At 44.5% G+C, this 25,651-nt stretch overlaps 1 protein-coding gene across 2 annotated transcripts in view; it reads right to left on the reverse strand.

The window, feature by feature from the left end:
- The window catches only part of CACNA1D (calcium voltage-gated channel subunit alpha1 D), a 419,514-nt gene that overhangs the window by 325,940 nt on the left and 67,923 nt on the right, over positions 1-25,651 (reverse strand). The window contains exon 1 of one of the 2 annotated variants that reach the window (XM_045024187.1): positions 1,717-1,795. The exons of the other annotated variant lie outside the window; for it this stretch is intronic. Coding sequence (XP_044880122.1) covers positions 1,717-1,753 — 37 coding nt within the window. The 5' untranslated portion in view covers positions 1,754-1,795. Of the gene's footprint in view, positions 1-1,716; positions 1,796-25,651 lie in introns of those variants that run through there. 2 annotated transcript variants of the gene reach the window in all.

Raw genomic sequence — 25,651 nt, forward strand, 5'->3', positions numbered from 1 at the left:
CCAAAACCTTTTGAAAGGAAAATAAACTACAAATTCAAAATAATAAACCATTGAAATAATCTCATCTAGGTGGTCAACAAAGAAGGCAAAACAGCCCTACAGAGCAAGGATCTTTGTTTTGCAAGCTTCCCAGTTGAAGCAGCAGAGTCTAGTACCAATGGCACCTGTCAGAAGGCCATATCCCCTCCCCCCCAGTAAACTCAAAACTTGAAGATGTCTGTGGGGAAAAAAGATGGAAGGCTGGCACGGGATATGTGCTGGAAATTAGGGGAGAGAATAACACTCAAGCAGATCTGCCAGGGCAGGAGATGGAAATACTATCCCCTGATCGTTCACCTGACATAAAACAGATAAAAGTTCCATTTGCAAAATCAACACCACCCCCTACCCACCCACCCACGCAACCTCAGCGAGGCACTAAAAAGCCTGCCCTGTGCGCGTGTGGGTACGATGGAGATGCGCATAGAACCGGGCCTCAGCTGCTGCTGCTTCTCTCCTTGCCCAACTTCGTGCTGCTACGTGTGTGTGTGTGTGTGAGAGAGAGAGAGAGATGATGGGGGGGGGGGGAGGAGAAGGGGTAATATTAAAATGGCTCCCTAGGCTGGCAGCTGGGAAGAGGTCACTAGTCCTGGATCTAGCCTACAATATTTCCTGCTGCACCAGTGGATCTCCCACCGAGATGTGACACAAGAGACGGGGAGAGAGAGCGAGGAGGTGGCCATCAGACCGCACTCGGCACATCAACAGCTGGGTCCATTGCTAGGTTACACGAGAGAGAGAGAGGGGGAGAGAGAGAGAGAGAGAGTGTGCCTGCCTCGGGTTACAGTTTCACACTAACAGTTTCACCTGACTCATTTTCCAAATAATTCTTTCGTTTTCCAACGCGCCCCCCCCCCCCCCGGCCTTCCGCCTCCCTTTCTGGGATGCCATGCAACGGGACTCGACACACACCAGCCACCCTCCATCTGCCTTTAAATCGAGCTTTGAAAATGAAACAAAGCCCGAGCGCCAGGGGTCCCCGGGGCAGCTCCTGCCCTCCAGCACGGCCACGAGCCCAAACTTACTCTTAATTTCAGGAGGGGTGAATCATTTAAACCCAGCCCGGGGGGGAGCAGCAGCAGCAGCAGCGCCGGAGCCCGTTCGCAAAGGAGATTAACACACACGAGCCCCATGTGTCGTCTCTCTCCGTGCGCTCCCGGCAGCGGCGCCGGGGGGAAGCGGGCTGAGAGCCGCGCATCGGGAGCCCTCACCTGCCCCTGCCCACGCAGCCCAAACAGCCCCCCGGCCCCGGGAAGCTGCATTTCCAGCCAGGTTTGCCCGCACGCGGAGAGCGAGACAGACACACTCCTCTCGCTCGCAGCCCAGCCGGCGGAGAGTAATGGCCTCAGGGCAAAAGACACATTCATTAAACCCGCTCCCGTGTTGGCCACACGCCGAGGGCAGCATCCCTACCCCTCTTCCTTGTCTTTTATCCCCAGGCCCTTCCTAAATCCCCGCTGTCCCCTTCCGTCTATATCTAGCTTTCGCCCTATTCCCATCCCTAATCCCCCGCTCGCATCCCTTCTCCAGCCCAAAGCCCCTGTCTCCCTAACCTTCCCCGTGCCCTACACCGCCCCCTCCCCTAACCCCCCATCCCTGTCTCCCAAATCCCTCGGTAATCCCCCACCCCCTCCCTCGGGCACGCTGCTGCCCTTGCTGCGTGCACCGGGCTCTTACCTCCTGGGTGCCGCTCCTGCTGCTGCTGCTGGTGCATTATTCCCACTTTCTCCAGGGTGTAAACAGAAGAAAAGCAGAGACGCTCCCACCCCACCCCCACGCCAGGTGTGTGCTGCCCCCTGCGCTCCCCACTATCCGACCCCCATGGTAGCGACTAATGAGAGGCGAGGGGCTGCTCCTCCTCCTCCTCCTGCTGCTGCTGCTTCTCCGCTGCTGCTGCCGGTGCTGCCAAATCCCTTAGAGTTGGGGCCAACATGACACTCACATCCGGGTGACACGGGATCTCTCCAGCCCTAGCAACCCGGCGGCGGCTGCGGCTCGGCCCCGCTGCTGCGCTCCCCCGCCGCCGGGTTAACTCCTTCGCTGCCGCCGCCCCGGGGCTCGGCCGGGCGGGGGGGGGGGCGGGGGGAGGCTGAGCCGCGCTCTAATCAGCCTAGAGCTACGGCCTCCGCAAATAGAACCGCGCCGGCCTGGTTAACCCGTCCACGCCGGGCTCGGTGGGGGGGGGGGGGTCCCTTACTGCGGCCCCTGCTGTCCCTGCTATTTACCAGCCACAGCCTCTCACTTACCTCACATACCCGAGACCTTCCCTTCACCCCTCCAACCATACCTCAGACCTGCCCCACACACACACTCCCTCAGCTAAACCCGGGCCCTGCCCCACACATTCACATCCCCAGCCATGCCCTGGCCCTGCCCCACACACTCCCTCCCTAAACTAAACCCAGGCCCTGCCCCACACATTCACATCCCCAGCCATGCCCTGGCCCTACCCCACACACTCCCTCCCTAAACTAAACCCAGGCCCTGCCCCACACATTCACATCCCCAGCCATGCCCTGGCCCTACCCCACACACTCCCTCCCTAAACTAAACCCGGGCCCTGCCCCACACATTCACATCCCCAGCCATGCCCTGGCCCTACCCCACACACTCCCTCCCTAAACTAAACCCAGGCCCTACCCCACACGTTCACATCCCCAGCCATACCCCAGACCTGCCCCACACACTCACTCCCTCAGCTAAACCCGGGCCCTGCCCCACACATTCGCACCCCTAGCCAAACTCCCGGCTTGCCCCACACACTCACTCCCTCAGCTAAATCCAAGCCCAGTCCCATACATTCACACACACCCCAGCCTTAACCTGGCCCTGCCCCCCTCACACTCCACTCTCTAGCCATACCCAGGTCCTGCCCCATACATTCAGCCCCTCAGCCCCACCCAGGCCCTGCCTCCCACACTCATCCCCACATCCTACGACCCATACCCATGACTTGCCCCAGCCACGGGCTATGCAAATCAACCTTTCACCCTCATCCACTTCTCTCTCTGTCCCTGCCTAGCTTCTGTTAGTCATCCTCTCTCCTCTCCCCATCTCTTTATCATACCCATGCTCTGCCCCAGCCAGAGAAGCAGACACTCATCCCCTTTCCTTTCCCTAGCAACCAATATGGTTCTACTGTTTTAGCACCAGCCACACATACCCATTACTGGAACTCTCTCGTTCCCTATTCACAATCATATCTATATCCACAGCATCTTCTCTTCTTCACCCTCCCTATATTTATTCCCCATTTCCATCTGCCATGCTTATTGTATAGTACTTTAGCCCTTTTGCCATCTCCACATCCATTCTCCATCCTTATTTCTATATCCATTCCAATCTCTTTCCCTTCTCCATTGGTATCTCCCGTGTCTTTCACCTCTCAACCACTTATGAATGGCCCAGACCATACTCAAAGACCAGACAGCAGTGGTTTGCTCTCAGACTGGGAGGATGTAGCTAGTGGAGTCAATCAGCACTGGCTACAGAACTATTCAATATTTTAATTCATGACTTAGATAAATGAGTGGAGATTACACGTATAAGATTTGAGGATGACACCACACTGGGAGGGGTTGCAAGCACTTTAGAGAACAGGTTAGAATTCAAAATGACCTTGACAAATTGGAGAATTGGTCTGAAATCAACAAGATGAAATTCAATAAAGACAAGTGCAGAGTACTACACTTAGAAAGGAAAAATCCAATGTGTAACTACAATACAACTATAATGCGCAACTACAATGGGGAATAACTGGCTAGGCTGTAGTATTGCTGAAAAAGTTTTAGGGGTTATAGTGGATCACAAATTGAATGAGAGTCACCAGTGTGGTGCAGTTGTGAAAAAGGCTGATATCATTCTGGGGTGTATTAACAGGAGTGTAGGATGTAAGGCACAGGAGATAATTGTCCAGCTCTGCTTGGCACTGGTGGGGCCAAGTGTTAAGTACTTAACCTGTGTAGGTACTTTTGTAAATACCACTAGTGCCTAAATATCTGCAAATATAGCCTTAAGTGCCTATTACCTTTGAAAATGGGCCTTATGCTTCTAAACCACTTAAACAGGCCTGGATCCAACCCAAACAAAGGGCCTCCAATAAACCAAGGCGACATTTACCCTTCCACTTCACAAGTGTTCATTAAATTCCTGGCTTTTGTGCCCTGCCAATGCTACCTCCACTTGCTTGGGCCTCATGATGGACCCCAGTACTCGCTAGCAGAGGACCCCCACTTGGATCCTTGAAATCAAATGTTTCAGGTCCTTGGGCCTCTCTATCTCAGGTCCTGGCACAATGGATCCTGACATAATCCACCCTTGCCTCTAATATACAACTGTTCTTTTCATAAACTGCCCAAACCTTAGGTAAATAGTCTCCCTGACTTCAGTGGGACTGATCAAGGTGATTTGGCCCCAGCCACTAGACCAAAATGTCCAATCCAGTATGAAAATCAAAATGTCAATTTTACCAAAAACTTCGTAATAACAACAAAAGTGTTGTTGCCATTCTCTTTATGTTATTTAAGAAATGTAGTGTACACAGTCAAAAATGAAACATTTTAATCAATTTTGAGATATTTAATGTCATTGATACAGTTTATTCTGAGAAGAAATCATATTTGTATTTCTCTTATTTGTATCATAGATGAAATATGCTCATATATTGGATTGGTTGACATATGATAATTACTGGATGAAGTCATGAATTCTGCTAAAGAGTTATTTTCCTGCCTTTTTAGTAGACTATAGTGTCTTTAATTATTTCACTAACATTGCTTTATTTTTATTATATCATTTTAACATTATTTACTGACTCATGGATGAAATGTGCAACATTAAATTGATGTTTTAGAATGTTTATTGGCTAAAGTAGTAAATGATGAGATTGTGAATGAAAACAGCCTACAAATGAGAAAAACAAATTAAATTTCAGTGTCTTCATGTCGGCAATACTAAATATTGCTCTTTGTACTGCTGAGCCAATGCACTTCCCTTTATATTCTGAAGGAGTGAAGGGCAGGCAACCAGTATACTCAGAATCATCCCCCTGTACACCATGGAATTTGCTGCAAAAGTGCCTTTCAGAATTAAAACTGAGTTTCAAAAATAACTCCTCACCCAGGTATCTGTTCCCCCTTCCCCTCCTTGGCCTTATTGCACAACATTAGTAAGAGAGTCATGCAGCCATGGAGGAAGCATGGCATAGATAGCATGGAGATTCAAGCTATTCATGCAACAAGCAGGGATCTGTTGAGTTGATTAGATTGCCTTCCTTCTCAGGATTTGGTTAGTTGGAAGGCACACAAATCTGTTCCAGTGGGGGCAGTATCTAGTGTTTTACAGTATCCGAAATACTTACTTATTTTCCCCTTTCTGCTCAATTGTGCACAAGAAGATGATATAATCATCTATATCACTTCACCAAAACTTGGACCATCTCTGTAGTAATATCCAGCACTTGTTTACCAGTGCACAGCAACACTACACAACAATTTACAGCAGAAAGAACAGACAAATAACACATCCAATTGAAATGTGTCTGGGAGCTATGTACGCCTAATGTAATTTTGTATCCGACATGGAGTTAAAAAAAATGCAGCTAATCCTCCAAAATCAAATAATTCTTCCCCATGCAGTAGGCCAGCTGAAGTTAATGGCACTCTGGTATATGACAGTGGTATATGTCACATATTTCATTCTAACATTTTATAGAATTTCAGCGACATATTTTGCTTGTTGCTTTCTGAAGACCTATTTCTATTTTCCTAGACCAGGGGTCCCCAACATGGTGCCCGTGGGTGCCAGGGCGCCCACCAGGGCATCTAAGGCCTTGTCTACACTACAAGACTATTTCGAATCTACTTAAGTCGAATTTGTGGATTCGACCTTATGAAGTCGAATTTGTGTATCCACAGTAAATACACTAATTCGAATTTCCGAGTCCACATTAACAGGGCCGGCATCGACTTTCGAAGCGGTGCACTGTGGGAAGCTATCCCACAGTTCCTGCAGTCCCCACTGCCCATTGGAATGCTGGGTAGAGCTCCCAATGCCTGCTGGGGGAAAAAATGTGTCGAGGGTGGTTTTGGGTAACTGTCATCATCGAACCGTCAATCACGCCCTCCCTCCATGAAAGCGCCGGCGGGAAATCTGTTCGCGCACTTTTCTGGTCGGTTACAGCGTGGACGCCACAGCACTGCGAGCATGGAGCCTGCTGCGATCATCGCTGCACTTATGGCCGTTGTCAACTCCTCGCACCTTATCGTCCACCTCTTCCACAGTCAGCTGCTGAGAAATTGGGCGAGGAGGCTCCGGCAGCGCGGTGAGGACAGGAATTCACAGAGTGGCGCAGACCTCTCAGAAAGCAGGGTACGCCGCGCAGTGGAGATCATGGTGGCAATGGGTCAAGTTCATGGTGTGGAACGGCGATTCTGGGCCCGGGAAACAAGCACGGACTGGTGGGACCGCATAGTGCTGCAGGTCTGGGATGAATCACAGTGGCTGCGAAACTTCAGGATGCGTAAGGGCACTTTCCTTGAACTCTGTGACTTGCTGGCCCCTGCCCTGAAGCGCCAGGACACACGGATGCGAGCAGCCCTGAGTGTGCAGAAGCGAGTGGCCATAGCCCTCTGGAAACTTGCAACGCCAGACAGCTACCAGTCAGTAGCGAACCACTTTGGCGTGGGCAAATCTACCATGGGGGTTGCTGTGATTCAAGTAGCCCACGCAATCGTTGAGCAACTGCTCTCAAAGGTAGTGACTCTGGGAAACGTCCAGGTCATCATAGATGGCTTCGCCGCGATGGGATTCCCAAACTGCGGTGGGGCTATAGATGGGACTCACATCCCTATCCTGGCACCAGCCCACCAGGCCAGCCAGTATATTAACCGAAAGGGCTTCTTTTCAATGGTGCTGCAAGCACTGGTGGACCATAGGGGACGTTTTACCAACATCTTCGTCGGGTGGGCGGGCAAGGTTCATGACGCGCGTGTGTTCAGGAACTCTGGTCTGTTTAGACGCCTCCAGGCAGGAACTTTCTTCACAGACCACAAAATAATGGTTGGGGATGTGCAGATGCCTACAGTGATCCTCGGGGACCCAGCCTACCCGCTAATGCCCTGGCTCATGAAGCCCTATACAGGCGCCTTGGACAGTGAGAAGGAACTCTTCAACTACTGGCTGAGCAAGTGCAGAATGGTGGTGGAGTGTGCTTTCGGACGTCTTCAGGGGAGGTGGCGGAGCTTACTGACTCGCTCGGACATCAGCGAAAAGAATGTCCCCGTAGTTATTGCTGCTTGCTGTGTGCTCCACAATGTCTGTGAGAGCAAGGGCGAGACCTTTTTGGCCGGATGGGAGGTTGAGGCAAATCGCCTGGCTGCTGTTTACGCTCAGCCAGACACCCGTGCCGAAAGAATATCCCAGCGCTGTGTATCCGGGAGGCTTTGAAAGCAAGTTTCCTCGGAGAGCAGGGTAACCTATGACTCTCCACTTGATTTTAAGAGAAGCTGATCCTGGGCCTGTGTCTCTATGTGTTGAGTGAGATCTGCGGTTACATACCCCGTTCTCCAAGTTTCCCCCACTTCCAAAACACGTTTTAAAACAAATTAAACGGAACAGTTATTGTTAATAAATCTTTCTTTTACTTTGCATTTCTGTTCAGGGTTTGAAACATGGACGCATACTGTGCTGGGTACGGTGTGCACTGATGTACAGACCGCTTGTACAATACAGGACGGACAGCCTCCTGCTCCTACATAGGTCTCTGGGGTGGGGGACGGTTTCAAGTGGTTGTGCATGTAGGGGTGGGTTTGCAGGAAGGGGCGAGTGGTGCCGTCTTTGGATAGGGATTTGGATGCAGGCTCTGGGCTGTGGGTTTGGGCGTAGGAAGGGGTGAGGGGTGTGGGGGAAGGGTGAGTATCTGTCCGTGGATGAGGGCTCTTGTTGGGGCTCAGGGCAGCGGAGAGGATCGCGCCTACGATGGAACTGCATGGTAAGGGCAGCATGCCTTAACATTAGGGGGTGGCAGGCGCTAGGACCGTGGACAAGCGTACACATCACAGAATGACCCGGGGCAGCATACACCACACAGAGTGACCCTGGTGACTACTGACTGCAGTCTGTGTGTGCCCTGCAGTTGATCCTGCCCCCGATAGTCTGTACCCTGCTAATGTAGGCTATCCCGTGCAATTATAAATCCCCTGCCCCCCCCCCTACATACACAGTCTTCTGACACAAAAGACGTGACGGAAAGAGTGAACAACAGCAAACAGCTTTTATTAATCTACTACATAGTGGGGTGATGAAACTTGGATTTGGGACTGGGTGATCCTGTAAGGGAAGCGCTTCTACACAGTTATAGCGTCAGAGGTGTGTGGTACATTAGCGCTCAGCTGTGGTGCAGTGACAGTTCTCACGGCCCCTACCGCCCCTCCGTCTTATAATTTTCGGTGAGGGGGGGACAGGACTTCTTGGCGTTGGAGGGTGGTTGCAGATACAGTGCAGGGGGGCTCTCTCCTCCTGCCTGCGGTCCTGCAGAACATCAACAAGGCGCCGGAGCGTGTCCGTTTGCTCCCTCATTAGCCCAAGCAGCGTTTGAGTCGCCTGCTGGTCTTCCTGCCGCCACCTGTCCTCCCGTTCGCTGTGTGAGCGCTGCTGCTGAGAGAGGGTCTCCCTCCACTGGCTCTGCTGGGCCGCCTCGGCTCTGGAGCAGGCCATCAGTTCCGCGAACATCTCGTCCCGAGTCTTTTTCTTTCGCCGCCTAATCTGAGCCAGCCTCTGCGAGGGGGATGCCGGGGCAGTCCGGGAAAGAGCAGAAGCTGTGTGATGGGAAACAGTAAGTGATTTCCTTGAACAGATACATGTTTGCGAACAGTGAACACAGTCTAGTCAGTTTCTCTGAACAAGACCATACAGGGCACCAAGTTCCACGAGATCTCAGGACAAGTTCGAGATTTCGGAATACGCTCTCATTGGCAGCACCATTGCACAGGAGAGCGGACAAGCAGGGAGAGACAGCTGAATCTGTCTTGCAGACAGTCCTGGTAAGCCTTAAAGTAGATAATGCTTATCAGTTAGTGGATAGCTGTGCTCTCCTGCTAAAGGCAATCTGGAAAGCAGAAAGGCTGAGCCTTTTCCAGCCCCTCCTGCCAGTGCACGGGAAAGATCAATGTATGCTTGTTCTCTGTGGCCTCCAGCACGTGGCTGTTAAGCGAGGGTCGTTGTTATGCAACCTAATTTTAAACCATTAACAATAGTAACAATACACTAATTGCCCTACTTAGATGCAGCCTGTCCAGAACGACATCACCCTGAGGCGGGTCACTCGGAGTCAGAGAGAGCGGATACTAAGGGAAGCCCTGCACAGACCAGGACCATATGCAGCAATGCTGGTGGAGGCGATGATTCCTCTCTACATTAGGATGTCCTGGCGCGGAAGAGTGTGCTTCCACGGAGCACCCAATAAGGCACCTCTCCCCAGGAACCTCCTGCGGAGGCTTTTCGAGCAGCTCTCTGAGAGCTTTGTTGAACTGTCCCAAGAGGATTATTGTTCAATCCCTATATGTGTGGACCTACTATTTATATAGTTTGACATTTAAAATTTTTTATATAGTATTTCTATTTTTTCTATACCTGTTTTTTAAAAAATAAATGTTTCCATGTTTATACCACTTACCGCCTGATCCTTCCCCTGATTCTGAGTCCGGGTTAACGGGCGGGGACGGTTGGTAGGGGATCTCTGTGAGGGTGATGAAGAGATCCTGGCTGTCAGGGCAAGCGGTATTGTGTTCGCTGTCGCCTGCGCCGTCCTCCACAAACCCTTCCTCATCTTCCCCATCGGCGAACATCGCCGAGGAACTGTCCAGGTACACTATGCCATCCTCAGAGTCCACGGTCACTGGTGGGGCAGTGGTGGCAGACCCACCGAGAATGGCATGCAGTGCCTTGTAGAAGCGGCATGTCTGGGGCTGTGCTCCGGAGCGTCCGTTTGCCGCTCTGACTTTTTGGTAACCTTGTCTCAGGTCCTTGACTTTCACGCGGCACTGCATCGCATCCCGGCTGTATCCTTTGTCTATCATGGCTTTGGAGACCTTCTCGAAGGTCTTTGCATTCCGCTTGTTGGAGCACAGCTCCGAGAGCACAGACTCCTCGCCCCACACAGCGATCAGATCCATGACTTCCCGGTCAGTCCATGCTGGGGACCTCTTTCTATTCTTGGATTGCCCGGACTCCTCTGCTGGAGAGCTCTGCATCGTTGCAGGTGCTGCGGAGCTCGCCCCGATGTCCAACCTGGACGTCAGATTCAAAGTGCCCAGACAGGAAAAGGAATTCAAATTTTCCCGGGTCGTTTCCTGTGTGGCTGGTCAGAGCATCCAAGCTCGGACTGCTGTCCAGAGCGTCAACAGAGTGGTGCAGTGTGGGATAGCTCCCGGAGCTACTAAGTTCGATTAGCATCCACACCTAGCCTAATTCGAGCTAGCCATGTCGAATTTAGCGCTACTCCACCTGTCGGGGTGGAGTACCAAATTCGAACTAAAGAGCCCTCTAGTTCGAATTAAATGGCTTCCTGGTGTGGACGGTTGAGCGGTTAGTTCGAATTAACGCTGCTAAATTCGACTTAAAGTCCTAGTGTAGACCAGGCCTATGTGCGCCCACGTACTGGCTGGTGGACGAGCATCCGCCGAAATGCCGCTGACAAGCTACGTCATCCAGAGATGTTGCCGCCAAAATGCTGCTGATTTTCGGTGGTCTTTTGGCGGCGACGCCTGTGGGTGATGCTACTTGTCGGTGGCATTTTGGCGGCGACGCCTATTGACATTGCCGCTTGTCGGCGGAATTTCAGCGGATGGTTATCCGCCACCACAGTCCTCCGTGGCTCATCGTCTGGCACCTGCCAGATGAAAAAGGTTGGGGACCACTGTCCTAGTCTGAAGGTGGTGCTGCCATTAGCAATAGGGAGCAGTTGTTTCAACATTTTTTCTAAAATGAAACAACTGAAGCTTAAGCATAGCCAAAATCTGTAGTGCTTATGTCAGATCAGTAGATAACTTTCTGATGTCAGTACAACTAATGATGACTCTTTAAAGAACCTAAAATAACACTTGTCATTATGAATATAGTTTATAAAGACAGCTATGAAAACTGCATATTTTTGAAATCCATGTAAGTAAACTCTAAAAATAGATCCCGAATATATATAAATGGGTTTTAAAATGCATAAATTTGCCACACTATAAAAATTTATAGATCTTTCAGCTTTGTGCTCTGGCATTGCTTTTACCATACTTAAAATCATAGACTCGGTGTGCAATATGTAAGAAATCTTCCATAAATAAATAAATTTTTGATTTGTTCTCCACTAGAACTATCTAATACATTATACAAAAAAGCAGACTTCCCTTGCCGACATAGATGGCCTTTTGCTAATTTGGTTAAACACAGTGAATCGATATGGGATCGAACATAATCCTGTTTTTCTTTTCCTTATTTACCATTTGGCAAAAAACATGCAAAATTCCAGTGTCATACAAAACTTAGATTCTATAGCCTGGTAATTTTCAAATAAGGTTACAAGAAAATATATATTTTTAATTTTTTTAATTGAAGTGAAGAGTGCCATGCTAAATTGCACCAGCTAAGGATCTGTCATGAGTATCTTGGAATAATTCTCTCATTTTGAGGGTTTGGTATATGGAAATAGGAACATTTCAATAATGGAAGTGGTTGCCAGCCTCAAAAAGAATGAATATACAGACTGTTGGATAACATGGATGCCTTTGTTACAGATGGTCTGATTTTACATTAATTGTGCACCCAAATCTTCCACGGAGGTTTCTGGGGCATCTGAATGGACAACATATGCAAGACTGAGCTCTTATTCCAATAAACGAGGAAGAACAGTATCAAAGCCAAACACACTGACATTTTTATTTGCTTTCTAGGGCAGGGACATTTGCCCATTGAAACCAATGATCTACCTAAAAAGTATATTTACTGGCAACAAATAAGAAACTCAGCATATGTATCATCCATAATGTAAAGCAATATTGTTAACATAAATGGTGCTTTAACTGTTTCTCATGTTATTTTGGGCTGGGTTGTTTTTATTTAGGTTTTTCTTATAGATAATGAGCTGGAAACCTATCTATCAATTTTGTATCAAGCTTCATCAGCACTGACTAAATTCTGCTCCCATTGGATTCAATGGCTGTTTTGCTAGTTACTTCACTGGGAGAAAGAACAGGAGTACTTGTGGCACCTTAGAGACTAACAAATTTATTTGAGCATAAGCTTTCGTGGGCTACAGCCCACTTCATCAGATGCATAGAATGGAACATATAGTAAGAAGATATATATACATACAGAGAACATGAAAAGGTGGAAGTAGCCATATCAACTGTAAGAGGCTAATTAATTAAGATGTGGTATTATCAGCAGGAGAAAAAAACATTTTAGTGATAATCAAGATGGCCCATTTTAGACAGTTGACAAGAAGGTGTGAGGATACTTAACATGGGAAAATAGATTCAATATGTGTAATGACCCAGCCACTCCCAGTCTCTATTCAAACCCAAGTTAATGGTATCTAGTTTGCATATTAATTCAAGCTCTGCAGTTTCTCATTGGAGTATGTTTCTGAAGCTTTTCTGTTGCAAAATTGTCACCTTTAAGTCTGTTACTGAGTGACCAGAGAGGTTGAAGTGTTCTCCTACTGGTTTTTTAATGTTATGATGCCTGATGTCAGATTTGTGTCCATTTATTCTTTTGCATAGAGACTGTCCGGTTTGGCCAATGGCAGAGGGGCACTGCTGGCACATGATGGCATATATCACATTGGTAGATGTGCAGGTGAACAAGCCCCTGAGGGTGTGGCTGATGTGATTAGGTCCTATGATGGTGTCATTTGAATAAATATGTGGACAGAGTTGGCATCGGGCTTTGTTTCAAGGATAGGTTCCTGGGTTAGTGTTTCTGTTGTGTGGTGTGTGGTTGCTGGGAGAGGATCAGACGTTAAAGCAGTATGGATGATTGCAAACATATATTACATTTTTATCATAATTGTATTTTTGAGACTAGATTAATTTTTAATCATCTCCGTAGGTAGGTGTGGAGAACATAACATACTTTTGGACACATCAAAAAGTCTGTTGTTTAACCTAAAATGTAAAACATGATTTTATTCACAGCAAATTACTAAGAGTGTAACAAACTATGGTTTCCTGACTAATTAGATTATTTGGCATCTTGTGACATGAAAATACATAATAAAATTGGCTGGATGGATCTCCCAGGATTCAATCACTCAGCGATACAATCTATCTTCTTTCAGGGATTCCTCTATGTACATATGTTGCTTCCTCTATCTGCTTTCAAGGCTCTCTATATCTCTTTCTGCTAACATGTTCTTAAATCTTTGGGTGACACCATGGTCCCATTGAAGTCAAAGGGAGTTCTACCACTGACTTTCAATGGGGCAAAGATTTTACTCTCTCTTTATCGCCAAGATTCCCATATCCTACTAGACTCCTTTCTCTTTTTCAGGCCCTCTATTCCCCTCTTACCCACTGTCTTTAGCTTTCTTCACATTTTGCTCCAGTGATCCCTTCATTACTAGTAAATAACTAGTTCTAACCTTATTCCTTTTTCCTCCACAACCTCTTATTGCTGGTTATGTTATATTCATGTGTCAGTGCTACTCACTTGGGGCCCAAATCAATGTAAGTCACTGCGAGTCCTTCCACTGGCTTCAATGGGCATTGGATCAGGCCCCGAGCTAAAATTTCCAAATATTTTCACCATGCTACTTAGCTGATTGTCAAGTGGTGCGAGCAGGACTACATCACCTTAAATTTAGAGAATCTATACTGAGAGAATGCAAAATGTATAAAAATACTTGTCTACATGACTAAATTTCAAACTGGCATTCAAGTAGGTTCAAAATTTGCTTAAAACAGTTTAATTCCTATTTTTAGGACTCAATAAAGTGACGATTTCACAGATGGGCAACATAGCCAGCTACCAAAAAAAATTATACTATAGATAATTGAGCTTTGAAATGTCACAGTAAAATAGGCAGATGACTCACAGAACTGGCACATATACCTCATGCAAACTAATAACTTTTATGGAAACAAGCTGTATGTCAGATCATGGAGGACATTCTGATTGGGCATCTACCAAATATTAATACTTTTTCTAATAAATGCCTGACAATCACTAATATTGACTTAATAGTTCATGACATAACTATATATCCAAGACCGACAGACAGAATTCCCTCGAATGATGGTTTTACAGATGATGCTGTCCCAATTGATTATTTTAAATGTATTTATTCAAGGTAACAATTTTGTACAGTAATGAATACTTATCTGCCTGTTACATAATACCCCTCAATAAGGTAATTAATAATTACTGTAGAAATATACTTTATTTATTTAAATGTATAAACAACAGATAAAAGACTGCCATCCCAAACTCCAGGACCATATTATACAAAGCTTAAAATTAACATTATTTAAAAAAATAAGACATGAAACCATTTAAATCCAGTTCCGCTGCCCCCCACATTTTATTATCCCACATCTGTGAAGAACTACATCCATCTTTCATCCCCACATCTTTGGGGGGAAAGTGCTATGCAGCATATCTGTAAGGTTAACAAATCCGGTCTGTGGCAGACCCAGGGGAGAAATGCATTCCAGAGATGAAATGCCTTAAAATGAACACCCAGCCAGCAGATTCTTCTCTTCTTTATCAATATAGCAACATATACAACAGGTACACTTTAAAAGTTCATTATGGTTTTAGAGGTATTACCAGTTCCAGTTTTATTCCTCATTTATCGTTGGAATTGATAATATCTCTAAAACACAATTAATTTTTCAATAAAACCCACTGTATTTATATAATCTTTTAGATTTAACAAGATACTTGAATGTTAAATAAATACTAGTGCATCATCATAAATGTATTTATTGATGCTTACCAACTATTTATTCTTAAGTCTCATATAATATAAATGATTAGCAAATTATAAGTTTTAAACGTATTATGACATTTTAAATCTACATTAATGGTATAATTTGAAGTCCTTAATTAAAATAGCAATACTTTGAATATTTAAACCATCTTTCTTTCCAGTACCTCAAAGTATTTTACAAATGTGGGTAAGTATCACCAGTCCCATTTTAAATATGGAGAAACTGATCCTGAGCAATTAAGTGATTTAAAAAAAAATCACACAGCAGAGTAAAGAACAAAATCAAAGTTTCACCATTCCCAGCTCTAACCACTAAACAATGCTAGACTCATTAGGAGGCTTAGATAGAATTTTCACCTTTTGCAATATACAGGTCTAACATATTTATCAAACTTACCTGCAGAGTTGTTCCCAAATAGATTAAATATTCCATCCCAAAACCTACACTAAAAGAAGATTACTGTTGCATGGTTAAGCGCTGAAAGTCAAGAAATGCCAAAGATAAAGTTTCACACACAACCTTAACTCTGCCCTCTTGTGTGTGTACAGCATTTGGTTCCATTATCACTTTTTTCTTTTACAGGACCTTGCTTCATTCATTGTGCAGGATGGAACAGGCTCAGCGAATGCAGCAGATATTCAATATTCATATTTATCTTATGTGTTTGATGAATTAATCTGTGCTTCAGTGACTGAATACCATCCAAATTGTACACTGTATAGGAGGCAGTGCTCCTCCACCGCCATTCTAGGGATTGCAGGATTTGGCACACACAAAAAAGGATGTGTACAAATGTTATATCTCCTTAAACTGGGTCTAGCAGTCTCTGGGAAAGGAGAGCTTGTTGGCTCTGCTAACTGGTGTCCAGTGACTAGAATGTAAACAACAATTAGTCATGTCACATATTTGGTGTTGACATCCAAGACTCAACCACTGAACCACACAGTCAATATACAGGAGATCTATCAACGGAGACATTCATTCAGAATGAATATCCTTCCTTGAAAATCTAGGATATGCTTTATGAGACCTTTACTCACAGTAACTTTCCTTACTCATACTAGTCCCATTGATTTCAGTGGAATTACTCATGTGAATATGAATTATTGCCAGATCACGCCCTGTATAATATATAAGCTGAAAATGTGGTGGAGTATCAGGAGTAAAAGATATGAAGACAGTAACTTTTAAGATACCTGAAGTGGCAACATGAAGAATATCAGCAAGAGCAGACCCCAACCTGTTCTTCTCAGAAAATTTCTTTGCTTTTGCTTTTCAGATTAAATGGTCAGTCAGTAAGAAACTTTTATAGTTCCCATATTTGGTTTAAAACAAATTCTCCATCTCCGAAATCTACACTTGAGCTGTGGCCTTAGTGGGCCATTAAACACATGCATACTTGCCCCGATGTAGGTATGCTTCAGAGATTCTTTTTGTTGACTTTTGAATTCTGCAGGAAGTCAAGATTGTTACACTACTAAATAGATGCACAAGGGTACCTCCATGGAACATGATTTATGCAGCACCACAAACCCCAACATGATGGTATAGGGAAGCAATTCTCTTAAAAAGAGCACTCAGGAATGGTGGCATTAGGTTGAGGTAACGAGAGGAAAATTCCAGGCAATACACCAGTAATACATTGGCTGCTAGTCAGTAGTCAGCTGCATCTCTCCTTATGATTTCCAGCCCTTCCATGAAGCTACCAAAGAGCTCTAACGCCTTCTTTCTCCATCAGAGATGCAGAGCATCCATCCTCATCTTGGTGTGCTTGAGCAGTGACAAATGAAATGCGATAAAATAACTGAAACATTTCCAATTCTGCATCATATTAATATTTCTGAAATAACTAAAACTCCTGCTACAACTTTGCTTTCTACAGCATGCCCTTGAAACTAATTGAAAACCACTGAGTGAAGCCAAATCTCAATATTCTAAAATCAACTGCCTCGTACATCTGCCTCGTTGGTGCAATTCAGTTATAGCTTTGAACCTATGTGTATGCCATGGAATTTACATCCCAATATAAGGTGCTAGTTACCAAAGAAGGATGCATACCAAGATAGATATCTGCTTGATATAGCAGGCAGGTTGTCAACACATGCTTCAATTTCAACTACAATAAAGCTCTTTATTATGCATGCAAAGTAAAACTTAGATGGATTATGTCTTGTGGCTTTTCCAGTTTGCAATTGTGGAGTGATTCTTTCAAAGCACCTCTTTGTGTAGAGACCTGGCCACGAAAAACTTTGGACACTAATATCTTCACTCATTTAATATGCATGCTGCATTTTTGCCTGAGGTCTTTTCTTACTGTCAACAACTAAGGGAATTATTCTTCAAAATAACTCTCAGTAAACTTGGCAAGATTTTTCCATTTCAGCATCAGAAATGTCTGCATCATCAAATAAGAAACTAGAGGTTATGGCTATGAAAATACGTGAATTATAGCAAGAGACCAGATGCTGAAGCCATATAAAATACAAAGCCATAATCTGTGTTTGCTGTTCCATATAAATATAGTTTAAAAAAAATCAGACTATGATATAGTGCATGATCTCAACATTTATGTCCAGCTTCTGGTCCATTTTTCTATGTTCTCTGTCTTTATCCTATACTAAACCCCCAGTGGAGCTTATTTATTTGCATATCTTAACTCTAAAGAGAAACCACTAGCCTCTTCTAGTCTCATACTGAATATAAGGATTACTAAACAAACCAATAATTGAGTTTTGTTTAAAAGTTCAATTCAGATTAATTGATTTCAGTTTGGGTACAGAAGTTCTGCAAAGTTAGAGCACATTGTACTATATAGTACAAATAACAACAACTGATGAGAAATGAGTCAACTTAGATATATTTTACTGAGGAGCAACACCGGTGTCCAGCCAGTATATACTTCTAAAACACTTATTTTGGTTAGAACTATTTGGTCCTATCCTAGAGCAGACCAAAGAGAGTGTGTTACAGCTGTACTTTAGATGCTGCACTTTAGAAGTTCCCATCAATTCAAACACACTGATCGGATGACAAAATGGGACAAATTCAAGCCCTCAAAAAAGCCGAAAGGTTCCTTCCACTGCTAGTGCCATTAATAAAGACCTTTGGACAGAACTTGGCCCTGACTATGACTGTTTTGTGCTGCTCTGGTAGCACAATGCAGCCTCAAAGCTGGTTTAGCCCTCAGTGCAAGGGATACTCCCAAGGGAAAAAGGGAATGGTCAGGTCATCCCTATGCAACCGTGATTCCTGGCTCCCATAGCAATTGCTTAGGATCATGGGCAGCCAGGGCCAGGCATAAATTAAAGCACGCATTAAACTGTTCTAACTCATGCTAGGGAATAGTCCCCATCCAGCCCAAGGATCAGTGGGGAGTAAAGTAAGCTTAAAACTACCTTTATTCACCTATGTCTGGTCCTATACTTAACAGGTGTCAGCCAGACCAGAGGATGCAGGCTCTTTGCCGACTAATTCAAGTTTGGATATGAAATTCAGTTAATTTTTTTTTCTTTTTTTTGTTTTTGGTTGTGGAAAGGAGGAAGAGAATGGCAATGTGAGAGATCAGAGTGGCATTAAAGATGAAGAGACAGGGATGTCAGCAGCAGCAGTATTAACTAACACAATCACAACTTTGGGGCCTGATCCTCCAGTTCTTACTCAAAGAAAACATCAATTGATTTCAGTGAGACTTTTTACTGACAAAAGAGTGCAGGATCCCAACTTTTACTGCTGTTACCTGGAGCATCTAAGGGAAGGTGGAAGGTGGGTGTTAACCAGATGTTGTCCCTCCTGATGCTTTAGAACCATGCAGACAACAAGTATAACAGGAATTTTGAAAAGGAAGCTTTATGAACCCATTTTTGATAACATAAATACATGGGAGAAGTGCTTAGGTACCAGGGTAATTGGGGCTAAATGAGCATTACACAGACAGACAGATATGCTTTTGGTGTTCCAATGGAATATCAGGAAGTTTTACATGTTTTACCAACCTCACAAACACATGTAAAATGTTGCCCATTTTTTATAGCCTTTGATAACATCTAGTTCTATCTTCAGATATTCCACTTCAGTGTTATGCATCTTTAGAAGCAAATTATGTCCAAAAGCAAAGACTTTGGGCTATAGCATTTGCTGTCTAGCAGGTGAGCGGGAGGTAGAGATGAAGGGTTTTATCACATCTCCTGATACACAGAAACCTATCGTAAGATCAGCTCCCATATGTGTGTGCAGGCATGGCAGGCTGATTTGACAAAATATGCTACTAAATGGCCAGGTGCTGGACAGTGGGTTCTGCTCCCAAAGGTCTTTCTTTTGGGTTTCTAAAAATGTAGCAAATCACCATCAGGCAAATGCAGTTATTTAATATTTTCTTAAGTATCTTCCTTCCTCTCCTGAAGCATACTGTTCAGATATGGTTTTGCCTTTTGTCAATCAAAGTTTACATCTATCCAGTCTCTGCCTACTGCATCAATGGCACCACCTCCTCCACTGCTCAAATAGCCTACAATGCAGCAATGGCTTAGGGGCAAAGGCTGACTCAGAATCACTGAAGCTAATCATTGATGCTTCCCCTAAATAGGCAGACACTTCAATATCATTGACTTTAGCGAGTGATTTGTGTACATCTTGCAATCCAGCCACAACTGATGCAAAGAAGTGAACAAAAAAAGAGTTGGGGTCAGGGAGAAAGAGGAGAGGAGAGAGAGAGAGAGAGCTCAGCAATACTAATACTACTCACCCTGACATTTTGAGGATGATGTGGTTAATCACAGTTTGTACTGCTGGGTCTTTGCATTGCTCCACAGACCAATTTTGGAAGTACAATATTTACCACACTGACCACAGAGCCATTTGCCTGCTTGTGTTAACTGAGCTGCACATTGTTTCCATGTCTGTGCTGTGCTTCCAGATGCACAACACAGTCCTTCCCAAAGTCGAGGACACCCACCCTTATGGTATAATGCCACACAACGTGATCAGATTCCAGTTGCTCAAAGATCGAATCAGAAATATTTGTCTTGTGCAGATTTTGTTTCAGAGCATCTTTGAAGCGTTTCATTTGCCTTCCACACTTATGGTTGCCAGAGCTTAATTCAGAATATAGAATTTGTTTTACTAGACAAGTCTCAGGCATATGAATTACATGACCAGTCCATCTCAGTTGGGCGCAAATCAAATGACCCTTGATACAAACTAAATCAGCTTTTGCCAAAACTTCCAGGTTGAACACCTGGTCATGCCATTTGATGCCCACCAGTCATTATAGGTATCACAAATGGAAACTGTCAAGCTATTTAATGTGGCATTGACAACAGGCCCATGTTTCACAACTGCAAATCAATGTTGTGAGGACAACAGCATTATACACTTTGATTTTTATCTATAGACATATTCAGTGTTGCTTCCAGATTTGGTGATAAAGGTGACCATCAGCAATGCTGGCTTTCTTAATTTGCACATCCACTTCGTGATCAATAATCACTTCATTATTTAACACACTGCTGAGATAAGTCAACTGTTGATGGGTTGGAGCATGGTACCTTCCAAACTTATTGATGGATTTTGGTAAAGTTGTTGAGGAGCTGGCTGATACATAGCCTTAGATTTTGTTCTGCCAATGGTAAGGCTAAAGTTAGAAGCCACCACAGCAAAGCAGTTTGTGCTTCAGAGTGTGCCACCAAGGTGCAATCATTGGCATAGAACAGCTCCTGGATCAATGCTTTGATCACTTTGATATTTGCACATAGACAAGAGAGATTAAAGTGTGAAAGCATATAAAGATGCCATTTGAAGAGCCCTGGAGGGCTTCCTCAAGCATCACAGTGAAGAATAAACCAAAAAGGCCAGGAGCAAGGACACATCCTTGCTTCACCCCATTTGTGCCTGGAAATTGATCTGTTAAATCACCATCAACACTAACTCTTCCAATCAAGCCTTTGTGGAATTGCCAAAAAATGTTAATAAATTTGTCTGGACATCCAAATTTAGCAAGCAATTTCCAGAGGGCAGTGCAGTTGACTGTGTTCAAAGCTTTGGTTAGATCAAGAAACAAGATGTACAAGGGTTGATGCTGTTTGTGACATTTTCTTGTAATTGTTGGATGATGAAAATCATGTCATCAGCGCTCCACTGAGCGCAAAAGCTGCATTTTGACTCAGATAGAACTTTGTTGATAATTTGGGCCAGGAACCTGTTCAAGAAGATCCATGCAAGAAACTTACCAGCCACTGAGAGCAAGGAGATGCTGTTGTAGTTATCATCATTCCTTTTTACGTCTTTGTGCTTATAGAGAGTGACAATGGTGGCATCTTTCAGTTGTCGCAGTATGATTTCTTGAAGCCAGACATGTGAGAAGAATTCCAAAAGCCTGCCAATGAGAAGATTTCCTCTGTGTTTGAAAACTTCAGCTGGAATGGCACGGGGACCAGATTTGTTATTTTTCGTTGCTTGGACAGACTTCAGCACCTCAGCTCATGTGGGTGGATCAGCAAGTGCGTTAGATGTAGGCAGTTTGCTAACATTATCCAGTGACTCATCAGAGATAGTAGATAGACGATTAAGTAATTCACTAAGTGTTCACACCACCACTGGTGGATGGCAGTGCAATCTGCAATGAGAAATTCACCATCAGCACTTGTTACTGATGTCCAGGCAGATTGAATAGGGCCATACATAGCTTTGACAGCATCAGAGAAGTCTTTGGAGTCATGTTTTACAGCAAGGACCTGCAATTCATCCGCTTTGTGGTTAAACCACGTATTTTGCATTTGGTGGAGTTTGTGTTGGAGAGTGCTGCAAGCTACTCTATATCTGGTTTTTCTCTACTCAGAGAATGGGTCAGTTAAGAGCACATCATGCACTTGTCATTTGGCATCAAGATGATTTGATATTTCAGGATCGTTATCAATGAACCAGTCCGCATGACAGCATTTTGTATATCCAACACAGTCCACAATGGTAGTGTAGATTCTATCGCACAGAGATACCCATTCAGCAGATACATCATCACTACTCATTGGAAAAATTTTCAAAATGGTAGTTAGCTGTGTTGAGGACTGTTCAGCAGTTGATGTACCTTTCAGCCGGGCAACTTTTAGATGCTTAACTGACTGGTTTTTATGCATTTTTGGCCTAATAAAAAGAGAAAGCTTTGATCAAACAAGACAGTGGTCAGTCCAGCAATCAGCTCTGCATAATACCCGAATTATGCACACATCTCATAGGTCCTGCTGTTGTACCAACACATAGCTAATCAGATGCCAATGATGTGAGTGAGGGTGCATCCAGGTCATTTTTTTATTTGCAAGGGAGCCAAAAGATAGTGTTTTTGATCATTAATTGGTGCTTGACACCTGCTGTCAGAAAATGTAAGCCATTACTGTTCAGCTTGCCGACACTATGTTTGCCAAGCATGCCACATCACATGGTGTGCATAATCAGCAATACTGTAATAATAAATGAAGAGGGGTAAGATTGATGTTGATGACTAAGAATGTGCGAAAAGCTTTCAAGAAAAAGTAGAAGGTACATGACATGTATAAGAACACAAACTCTAAAGAGGATAAAGAGGATTATGAACTGAAGCTGAAAGGGTGTAAAAAAAAAAACCTCTGATTAATGCAGCCAGAATTGACAAAGAGAGAAGGATTGCCCATAAAGTGAAGAAAGGATAAAAGGATCTCAAAATATTTAAGGAGAAAAAGATCAAAAAGGAGTTAACCACTGAGCCGCTAACTGAATCAGTACAGGAGAGGACTTAATAACAAATCAACTGGATATTGCTGAAAATGTAAATGCTATCTTCTGTTGGCTATTCACAGGGAAAGGAAAAATGCCAGAAATGTAAACACATTTTCCAGGGGTGGGTAATACAAAAATAGGGCTTTGTTATCAATAACAAAAAAACAACCTCTGTACAGTGAAGTCACCAGAGCCAGATAAAGTTGTAGGGCTAACTTGTTTGCACCATAGACCCTAGAAAGAAACCCAAATACATATTGGTCCATAATAGTGATTTTGCACAGACAGCACAAGAACAATTTGATGGACACAAAAGTATTGAATATAACTCCAGCTTTCAGCAAAAGAATTGGGAAGAGTCAGGAAATCAGAGATGAATAATTCTAACCTGAGTGGCAGGAATGATCCTAGCAACATTGAAGTATGAGACCACAAAGCATGTAGAGAAATATAAAGGAATACAAATTAATCCACATGGTTTCATAAAGAGCAAATCTTTACAAATTTGGTGCAATTTCTGAAGGAGAAAGTACAGAGGAGCAGCCAGAGGGAGAGCAGGGGACGTGAATTTCAAAAATTTCAAAAATTCACTTTGAAGAATAGATAAAGTTAACAAGTTAGTTAATATGAAATGGATAAAGAAATAGCAGCCAAGGGTACAGTAAAAGAGAGTGGATCAAGGAAGTGGAAGATGTTGGATTTAGTATTGGGCTTGACACTTTCCATCTGTTTATAATGATTTGGAATACTGATGACATCAGGCCAGGGACACCTAAATTAATATGTATTCAGACAGACTACAACAGCTCAATAGAGTCTTTACCGTGTTAAGTGAATTCATATTTTGGCAGGAAAAAGGACAAAAAGAACAATAATCTATAATAAAAGTGTATTGGGATCATTTTCAAAATATGGGCTATTTACTCTGCCTCTCAGATACAAAATCACTAACTTTTATTTATAATATTTGTATTTTACAGTACCAATAAACAGAGCTGTCCCTAGGGTATGGCGAATCGGGGGGATAGCCCCAGGCCCCACGCTTTGGGGGGTCCCGCAGGAGGCAGTTGGGAAGGTGAGGTGGGAGGGCAAGTGGGATGAGGCGGCAAACAGGGAGGTGAGCAGCAGGCAGGCAGGTGGGCGGGGGGGATGAGGAGGAACCCCCCCACACCAGAACCTCTCCCTCCCCCCAGTGCCTCCTGCCTGCTGGTGGGCCCCACCGATCAGTGCCCTCTCAGGAGGATCAGATGTTTCACGGCATTAGGAGGCGCTGGGGGGGAGAGGAGAGGAGTGAGGGTGTAGCGTGCTTGGGGGAGAGGGCAGAACTGGATGGGGAAGAGGCAGGATGGGGGTGGGAAAAGGCGGAGTGGGGCAGGGATGGGAAGAAGCAGGGCAGGGTGGAGCCTTGGGGGAAGGGGTGAAGTGGGGGTGGGGCCTGAGCAAAGCTGGGGGGAGCCCCCCCCCAGCAGATTAGAAACTCGGCGCCTATGTCCCGGGCCCCATACCCTCCTAAGGATGGCCCTGCCAATAACCATCCAAACATTTTTCTACCTCTTAAAATTTAAATAATAGTCAAGCAACTGTGTGCTTACCATACTTCCCAGTACTCTGGAGTGAAGCTTCACCAGCTTTGCCCCTTGCCACAGCACTGTGCCCAGTGGTGTTGAACACTCTTGTCTTAACCTCAGCATCTAGCGTATCCCCAGATCTTTTTGCTGACTGACAGTAACAACATTTAAAACTCTAAATTCCTCTTCCCCTTTCCCAGTGTTACCAGCAACTAGAACATAGGTCAATGGGCAGCTGCAGGTAATCATTCAATAGCCACTATACATAAGCTTACAACAGAAAAAAAACCAACTTGACTTCACAATGGGGTCACAATGTCCTTTATTGTCTGTGACCTCATCACAAAAGAGACTTGCAACCTGGCCACCAGCATGCAACCACTGTTAGTATCAATTGCCCCCTACTCATTATGCTACAGACCTAGAGCCACAGAAAAAAATGATGGAAGGGGAGGAACCATCAGATTCCAGTCCAGCCACATGTACAAGAGAGGCCATCTTGAGACAAAATACTTCAAGAGCACATAACTACTTTGTAAACACAGAGACAAGTCCACGTCTATCCTGCTAATCTATAGCTCTCCAAAAAGGAAAGGCATCCTAGAGAAGCTGCCAGAGATGTTGTCTGACATGGTGATAAAGTTCCAGAAACTTGTTGTCCTGAGAAACTTCAACCTCAATGTTGATATCACCTCTGAAACAATGGCCCAATATCTCCCCCTCAGACTTTCTACCCTTAGTTTCTCACAGGCAATTACTAGACCTATCTACACAGTGGGCCGCACCAGCATAGAGCCATTCAAGAGCAACTTCATCCACCACCACCCATAGTGTCCTCACAGATGCAGAAAAATCTCAAGATTAATTATATCAAAAGCTGCAGACAGATCTAAAACAACCAGCCCACCAAATTCTAAGTACCTCTGCCCAAACCTTCTACATTACATAAAGATCCACCACAAACACAGTTCCCCCTTACTCATCCTCTGTTCATTATTAACCCATTCATCCCAATTTACATCAAAACAATCTTGTAGGTGTCTCATCCCTATAGTGCCATCTCCTCATCTGGCCTCTCACTTGAACAATGCTAAATTTTAATGCTTGGGAATAAAATTTCTTACCTACCTACTGACCTACATCAACCTTTTCCTTCCATGAAATCTAATTCTATCCTGTGTTTCAAGTAGGGCTGAAATTAATATGGCTGTTTTATTTGATGACTTCAGCTTATAGAGATTTATGCCAAAACATCTTTGGCCACCACCATCATTGCTGATGTTAGCACAGCTTGGAGAACAATGTCAGTTAGCTAATTGC

Source organism: Mauremys mutica, chromosome 7 (genome assembly GCF_020497125.1).
Source record: "Mauremys mutica isolate MM-2020 ecotype Southern chromosome 7, ASM2049712v1, whole genome shotgun sequence".
In the NCBI taxonomy this organism is placed as follows: Eukaryota; Metazoa; Chordata; order Testudines; family Geoemydidae; genus Mauremys; species Mauremys mutica.